The sequence below is a fragment of the Chaetura pelagica genome, unplaced genomic scaffold (assembly GCF_000747805.2).
Source record: "Chaetura pelagica isolate M959 unplaced genomic scaffold, ChaPel_1.0 scaffold47, whole genome shotgun sequence".
Taxonomy (NCBI): domain Eukaryota; kingdom Metazoa; phylum Chordata; class Aves; order Apodiformes; family Apodidae; genus Chaetura; species Chaetura pelagica.
Window position 1 is genome coordinate 1,097,017 of NW_009954140.1, and position 8,160 is coordinate 1,105,176.

An 8,160-nucleotide genomic window follows, 5' to 3' on the forward strand; every position below is an offset into this window, starting at 1 on the left:
ATTCCTGCCCTGGGGATGAATGCCTCACCCTAGGCAAGCTGAGGGAAGTGGGGTTGGGCTCTGGGTGAAGGGACCCACCTTTTGGGGTCGTGGTGCCAGGGACTGGCGTGTTGAGCTGCAGCACGTGGGGAGCTGGCACTGAGGCCAAACCAGTTTCCCTCTAACCCCAGCTGAGGTGAACTGGGAAGGGCTGAGCCACCAGCACAGATTCCCTGCTCTGCCTTTGCATTAGCTCAACCCATGGAGGCTTTTGTCCATGACCTTCTGCCCACGTGCCCAGCAGTGCTTAGTGCCAGTGCTGAAGGAAAGTCACACAGCTCCTGGTCCTTCCTCCTCCATCTCCTGTCCAGCAGTGCCCTGGGCTGTGTCAATCCCCTGCCATGTGCGAGGCCTCTGCTGCCGTGCTCTTCCTCTCCCTTTGAAGGATTACAGGGAGTGACCCAGTTTGCAGGGACAGAAGCTCCGTGGTGGCAGTGAGCAGCCCAGTGCTGATAACCTGCTCCCACTCCTGCAGCTGGTCCTGCCATTGGTCCCCTCAGCCCAGACAGGCTGTGGGAAGAGAAGCAACTGGTGGCTTTGGGGTCTTGAGCAGAGCAAACTGTCCATCCCTCCCTTCCCATGTGGCTCAGTTTCCTCCTGTAAAGCTGGTAAGAGGCCTGGCTGGTGGGGATGTTTCCTCCTCAGGGGCAGGTCCATCTTCCCCAGACTGTTGTCTTCCCTGGAGCATGGAAGAAGAGGAGGGCTGGGTGCTCTGGATGGGTGTTTCCATGGGGCAGTGAAGCCACAGGGTGCTCAGGGGCTGCCCAAGGCCATGGTGCCCACCCAGGCTGTGTGCAGATGGATGCACGGGGGGCTGCAGCTGGAAACTGGCAGCAGGCAGGGCATGGGCCAGCCCCTGCTTGCCCCTTGCTGGGTTTGCCTGTTCTGAAGTGTTGTGACAGTGGGATGGATCAGAAGCCTGAGTTTGTTTTCTGGTAGAAGGAACGTGGCAGGAGGATGTCTGCTGGGAAGCTGTGTCCTGAGAGGTGCACGACCCCATGAGCACGTGTCTGCTTCCCAAGATGGGTCCAGCTCCTGACACCCATCCCTCTGTGTTGCATCTCATGGAGATGCAGGTGCTCCTTTTCCCACCCACCTTCAGCCCCTCCAGCTGGTCCCCAATTCTTCTTCCCCAGTTCCAAGAAGCTGCCCACAGGGCAGCCCCAAGTCACCCACTTCAGGGATGTGGCAGCTGTGGGAATCAGCTTTGCCACGGAGTTGGGCAAACATCACCACTGTGTCCCCTGTTGCCCCCCTCCCTTGGTGCCCTCAGGGTGCTGGGGGCTGCAGACTCATCTGCAGGAATACAATTAATTAGGTCGTTCCAGTAATTAATTCCATACAAATCTCACATTGAAACACTTGCTGTAACGAGATGCTGATGACAAAATGGCATTGAGGTCACAGGTTTAAATGGACCTCACACCTGGAGGAGCCCTTTGCCATGGGGATGCCAGTACTGAAGGGGTGATACTGGCAGCTGCTCCCTGGGAGCAGAGAGGGTCGTATCCCTTCTCCTGGCTCCTGGTATAGATCCCTGCCCTGTTAATGGTCTTTAGGGTAATTATGAAGGATCCCATTATCTCCTCAGCTGCAGAGAGTGAGGAGGGAGCCTGGCCCTGCAAGGGGACCTTAGGGAGCTGGTGAGAAAAATGAATAATGAATTTCAGATTGGACATGAATTGGTAATTAATCACTCCTGGAATTAATTCCAGACAAAGGCGAGGAAGGAGGAGGGCGGGGGGGAGGAGCAGGAGACAGGCAGGGAGCTGGGCTGAGCTGGGTCAAGGCAGGGGCTGAGCTGGAGATGTGGGGTGATGTGGGGCAGGATGGGACTGCAGCAACTGGTACCCAGGGCAAGGGCTTGGGGACACAGTGACCTGCTGGGGACATGGGGTGAGGGCAGCCCCTGCCAGGCACAGAGAGGGCTGCATGGGTGTCCCTGCTGGGTCTTGGTGCTGGGTATCCTGCCCCGTGGGCTGTGGCAGAGGATGCTGGATGCCATGGTGGGAGGTGTGGGTGTCACTGCCTGGCAGCTGGAGAGGCCAGTGGGCACTGAAATGGCAGCTTTTGATGTTGGCATCTCTTGGTGGTGAGTGTCAGTGCTCAGCAGACCAGGCATGGGGCTGGGGCCAGGGCTGGGCACAGGTGGGGGAATGCCATGAGCAGTGGGATGCTGCTGCCCTGCCATGGGCCTGGGACCCGGCTGGGCTTTGCTCAGCCTCTGCATCTGTGTGGGCACCAGGCTCCCTGCCAGCTCCTGGCCTCTCTCCTGATTAGCCCACAAGCCCTGAGGCTTTGACAAACATTTTCTCTTTCAGAAAAGCTAATTATCAAGGCAGCCCTGGCTGGTGCTGCTGTGTCAGCTTAGAGAGCCTGTGACCCACTGTTTGCTAGCATCTTGAGTTCTTTGGGAAGCCTTTGGAGGGCAGGAGCTGCACTGCAGGGTGGGACAGGACACTGCTGCAGCTGGTGCTGGGGTCTGGGCTGTGTTAGGGCTGGGTGTGTCCCCCCAGGGATGTGGCTGGTACCTGTGCTTCATCCCTGGCTGCCAGGTGTCTGGTGGGGAAAAAGGAGGCAAAGCTGCCAGGGATGGTGTGAACCACAAGCTCCCTCTGACACAGGCACGGGGGGACGTGGCTGCTGTGAGACCCTGGCAGAGGGCTGGCACAGGTCCCCTCGGCTCACTGTCCCCTCCTGTCTTTGGGTGGGTGTGGGGTCCACACTGCCAGCACTTGGCATGTCTGCAGGGAGGGCAGGACCAGCTGGCTGCTGGTTGCTCTGCTCTCACAGCTCCTTCTCTGGCAGGTGCTGCTGCTGGCAGATGGAGACAGCTCTGGGTTCCTCTACCGCCAGTTGCCTTTCCTTGCCTCCCTGGAGAGGAAGGATGGAAAAGCCACCGCCTACCTCTGCAGCAACTTCTCCTGCTCCCTGCCTGTCACTTCACCCCAGGAACTGCAGAGGATGCTCAGCCCATGAGCCCCTCAGCCCCTCTGCCTGCGTAAAGGCAAGGGGTCCAAAGACTGTCACACCAGCCTGGGAACACGGAGAGACCCATAATGAAGCCACTCAGGGCATTAACTGCCTCGTGGATGGTTCCTGGCAGCAGCAGGTTGGGCTTTGCCTGCACTGTGGCTCCAGCAGCATCTCAGCAGATCTGGTTCTGATCCCTGATACTGGTTTTGGCATGGCCAGGAGGAGCCCACTGAACAGCACCTCCTCCCCCTGCATGTGCACTTACTCCTTGCCTCTTCTCACCAAAGGAAAGGAAAACAAATTAAATATAAATCCAGTGTTAATGGAGCAAGTCAGATGGGAAAACTATTAAGAGTTCCTATAGCAACCTGGGGTAACACTGTGAAAAGCACCTGGATGACTTGGGAGTCAAGTGCTGTTGAAAGCATTACTGGTTATGACAGTTGTGGTATTTTTCCATTACAGGGTAGATTGTAACATACATTCAGTTAATAGGTAGTGCATGCAGAAAACCTGCTGATAACCACAACTGATGAAAATGTGCCTCAAGACCCAGCCTAAGCACTTCCTAACAGCTGCATCCTGTCCTAGCTTTGCCAAGGGTGCAGAGTCCTGGTACAGCTTGAGAAGGGACTTTTCAAAGTCTTGTTTTCTTTGTAAAAGGATGGGCAGGCAGTGCCCTCATCTGTGCTGGGATGGGGCAGGATCTGGGGAGCTGGGGACCCCCACACCTACAGACAGCAGGACAGGCAGGAGAGGGGCCAAGCAGAGGGTGATAAGCCTCCCTGGCAGAAGCAAGATGCCACCACCAACCACACACACTCCCTTTGCTGCAGCATCAAATTTATTCTACCTTTCCTCCCCCCATCCCTCCTCCTCCTCCCTGCTGCCAAACAGGCAAGTACCATGTTCTCAGCATCTCTCTGGCACCCTGGGCCCCCCTGTCACGTCACCCTGTGCCCCAGCCAGTGGGATGCCATCATCTGGCAGCAAATGGGTGCTAAGCCACATTGCCTGCCAGCTTTCCAGTGGGACATGCCAGGATTTGGGGTTGACCAGCCAGGAGAAATGCCTTTGAAGTCAAAGAGGAATTTTGCACCTCATCTCATGAACCCTTTCTATGCTTGTGGAAGAGGAGGGTTTTTATTTTACTATTTTTCTCTCAAGCTGATGTGTTTCTAGAAATCCAGACGAAAACTGGTTTGGCAGATGGCTGGCTGCTTTCCTCTGGGTTTCTTTTTGTTGTTCTTGGTTTTTGTTTTTTTTTTTGTTTTTTTTTTTAACTTGACATCTCTGCTGCAGGGATTGATTTGACATCCATCCTCACGAGTGCTGGGAGTGGGTGGGTGCTCTCTCAGTGCCAGGAGAGCATCCTTGCAGTGCTGAGCACCTCGTGGGGAAGCCCAGACATCTTGGGCCCTGTGGGGGGGCCAGGTCCACGTGTGGCAGCCATCCCTGAGGTGGCACATTGCTGGGGGTAATGTGCTGAGCCCATTCCAGTGCCCACCAGCCCCTGTGGCACAGGCACGGGGTGTCTTTCTCCTGCGCTGTCTTGCTTGTCAGCGCGTCTCCGTAAGCAGCCGCTGGGCAGAAATGTGCTGTGAGCCTCTGTCAGCAGGGATTGGGCTCACCTCTCAGGGAAGAAAACAAAACAGAAAAGGAAGAGAAGTCCTCTGTAATACATAACTGCTGTTGTGGCACCTCAGCCCTCCTATCACCCATGTTTTGCTGCTGCCCAGGAGCTGGTGGCCCCATCCTGTGCGTCCCCTTGGGTCACACTCTGCCCTGTTACCTGGTGCTTGAACCCTTCGGTTTATGGCCATAGAAAGAGGCCTTTTTGCTCGAGTTCAGTTGCAGGACCCCCCCTTGCTGTGTCCCCTGGCTGGACAGGGTGCCAGGACACCCATGGGTGCTGCTCCTCCTTGGCATGGGCTGTGACCGTGGCCGTTAAGCCATCCTGGCAATTCCTCCTTCCTCATGTCATTCCTGTCACTAACCCACCTGTCACTGCAAATGCCACTGATCTGCTGCAAGTGTTGTTTTTAATGGGAGAAAGGGCTGGCAGGGGGTGATGGAGCAGGGTTTTGGTGCTGCTCCAGGGTCCCACACCATTTCACAATATCCGTTTTCCTGGCTCCTTCCCATGTTTCCTTTGGCAGTGGATCTGGGGGCTGCTGGGGCTTTGCCACGGGGTAGCACCAGCCACCCCTTTTCCCCACTGCTGGGAAGGCTCAGGGTGTCAGGAGGCAACATCCTGTGCTCCCCCCCCTCTTCTCCAGCTGCAGAATTGTCAAAAAAGACCCCGAAATGTGCTGCTTTCTCCCCACCATCACTTGGGTCTCTCTCATCAGGCTGCTCAGGAGGGTTCAGGGGGGGTTGTTTGTTACCCTCCTGGGGCTCTGGGCTTGCCTGGAAGCCCCAGCAGCCACGGGTGGGGAGAAGCAGGTTTCCTCCTTTTAAAATAAATAAAAAATAAATTAAGAAAAACTTCCAACATTTTCATTTTGACCTCTCACATCGAGGTAACTGTGCTGCACCTCATCACTCAGCCCACCGAGGGGAGGCAGCGCCGGTGGCCGCCCTGGCTGCTCTAATGAGGCTTTCCCTCTAATTAATATTCCCCGACAAAGCTGGCGCTGGTTCTGGGTCTCTCAGCTTTCATCTCTGTTGGCATTGATGTGACATCAAGGGGAGAGAGGGCTTTGAAAACTGTTTGCTATTTGTGCTGTTGCATCTGCGGGAGAGGCAGGATGGAGAGGGGCGTCCCCAGGCCGGGGTCCAACTCTGCACCTCCCAGAGACCCAGGTGGGGGTGTAATTTGGGCATCCCCCTTCCCAGCCCCTCTGAGAAGGTACTTTGGGCAACATAATGAGGTTTCTGCTCCCCACAGGGATGCCCAGCCACGGATGCTCAATTCACAACCCAGCAGACAACTAATTAACGGGTGAGCACCCAGTTAGGTCACTGCTGAGCACCCCATTGTGCCGTGCTTGGGTGGCCAATTAGCCAACACCTGAGCACCCAAATGCTCCTCCTGCCTGAGGGTCTTTTTTTGGGTATAAATAGGCAGGTTTTGGTGGCTGGGGGCTGTGGTGGAGGCAAGAAGCTAAGAAGGATCAGGTACTAGTCATGGCTGCTCTGGAAGTGATGGAAAAGCCCCTTTACACCCCAAAGCCCTGGGGGAGCCTGTGGTACCCGAATGCAGGCAGGTCTAGGGAAAGGCAATGGCGAGGAGGGCAGGAAATGTGGGGCTGGAGCCCTGCTGGTGTGAGGGGTCCCTCCGTGCCCCCCCGTGCCCTCCCGAAAGGAATCTGCAGCTGATAAGCTGGTGCGGTGAGTTCCCCCGGGCTCGCAGCCTCCCCGGCCTCGGGGTGTTTTGTGGAACTCGCTGGGGTCCCTTGGCCCGGGCAGCTGGATGTTCACACCATCCAGCTCCAGTCGTTCCCATATTCCTGACAAGTGAAGCTGCAGCTGAACCCGCCCAGAGCTTCCTAAAATACGCTGCTTATTTATTTATTTATTTATTTATTTCCCCCCCTTTTTAAGCCGACTGTCCCCGCCGGGGCTCGGGGGGCAGCACCAGACCGTGGGTGGGGGTCTGGGGGGGGCGGACCTTTGCTTAGCTCTGTTGTTGCCTCAGTTTCCCCTCCCGTGAAAGCAGATCCTGGCTATTCCCACCCAAACCATCCACGCGAGGCCCTTGGGCAAGTTCCCTGCTCGGCTCCTCCCAGAGCCACCGTTTGCTCCCACTCTGCCTTTGCCGGGATAAACTGGGAATCCTGAGCCCTGCGTTCCAGGGCAGCGCCCTCCAAAGCAGGGAGAGGGGGAACCCCGAGACAAGCCGGTGGCTTTGCCCCCTCCCGCCGGGCGGTGGAGGGATGGGGATGCTCCCTGCTAACCCGCCCGGAGGAGGAACACGGGAGGGATAGGGAGGGGCTGTTTAACACCCATTTTATTTATTTTTTTACTGGTCAGACGGGGAGAGACGCGGCCCAGGGGCTGTGGGGGGAGTTGGCAGCTGTCCCCAAGCTGGCTGCCATGGCCACCAGCACACGCCGAGGTGTTTTGGGGCTCACCAATCCCCGCGGGGTGCTCAGCGGCTCCGAACAGACCCCGCAGCCGCCGGCCCAGGCTTTGAATGGGTATTAACGCCTGGAGATCTCCCCCCTCCTGCCCGGCAGAGACCTCATCCGCTTCCCGTGGGACTGTCCCCGTCGGCCACCTCTGGGAAGGGTGGGAAGGGGTGGCTGGAGGCGCGGCCAGAGGCCATCAGTGCTCATTAAGGGTTATGCAATCGGCGCTTGGCTGTTACACGGCTGTTAAATCCTCCTTTAATATGGTTTTGGTGTTTACTGACCGCGATAACTATTGCGTTAAATCGAAATTAAATGTGCGTTTTGGAGGCTTTACAGAAGGGCAGAGGAGGATGTCTGGGGAGGAGGGGGCAGGTTTGCTGGTGGGAGGAGAGATTTGGGGGTACACAGGGGGTTGGGGACCCCAGTGGTTCTCAAACGGCCTCACCCTGGGGTGTCCCCGAGGTGCTGTGCTGGGCTGTCAGTCCAGGTGAGATGCTGGTGGCATCTCTGGTGCCTTTGGCTTTTTGTGAGCTGCTCAATGAGAGGCAAGAGATGCTGAGGGCTTTGGGGAACCTCGGCTGCTAACCAGAGGGGAACAGGCCCTGCTTTTCACCTGGGGTTTTACACACAGCTCCAGGGAGAGCTGAGGCTGCTCCTCTCCACGGGGCTGGGTGGATTTGGGGTTAACCCCCTGTGTGCTGCAGCCTGGCAGCAGCATGTAGCAACTCTTCACAGGATCAGCTAAGGCTGAAACCAAGAACAGAGGACCCGGGGGCTTGGGTAGGGCAGGAGCAGGGTGGTGATGCCTGGGATTTGGAGCCAATTCTCTTGCTGAAAGGGCTAGATGTGGCCCTGGCTACTGGAGCTGGGTTTCTGGCTGTCCCAAGGCCACTTCCCCTGGTGCCTCAGAGCTGCTGACTTGTTCAGGGGTTTTACCCAAAGGTGAAGAACCTGAATCTCCCTGCTGGACCCAGTGCTCTCCTCCCTGTCCCTGACACCCGTGAATCTGGGGCAGGCAGAGCCAAGCTTGCTGCAATTATCCATGGATTAGAGGCAGCTAATTTAGTTT

General features: G+C 56.9%; 1 protein-coding gene across 1 annotated transcript in view; it reads left to right on the top strand.

Moving 5' to 3' along the window:
- The window catches only part of SPATA20 (spermatogenesis associated 20), a 9,225-nt gene extending 6,194 nt beyond the window's left edge, over positions 1 to 3,031 (top strand). The window contains exon 15 of the mRNA XM_010002756.1: positions 2,848 to 3,031. Within this exon, the coding sequence (XP_010001058.1) occupies positions 2,848 to 3,018 (171 nt within the window). The 3' untranslated portion in view covers positions 3,019 to 3,031. The remainder of the gene's footprint in view (positions 1 to 2,847) is intronic.
- The last annotated feature ends 5,129 nt before the right edge of the window (positions 3,032 to 8,160 follow it).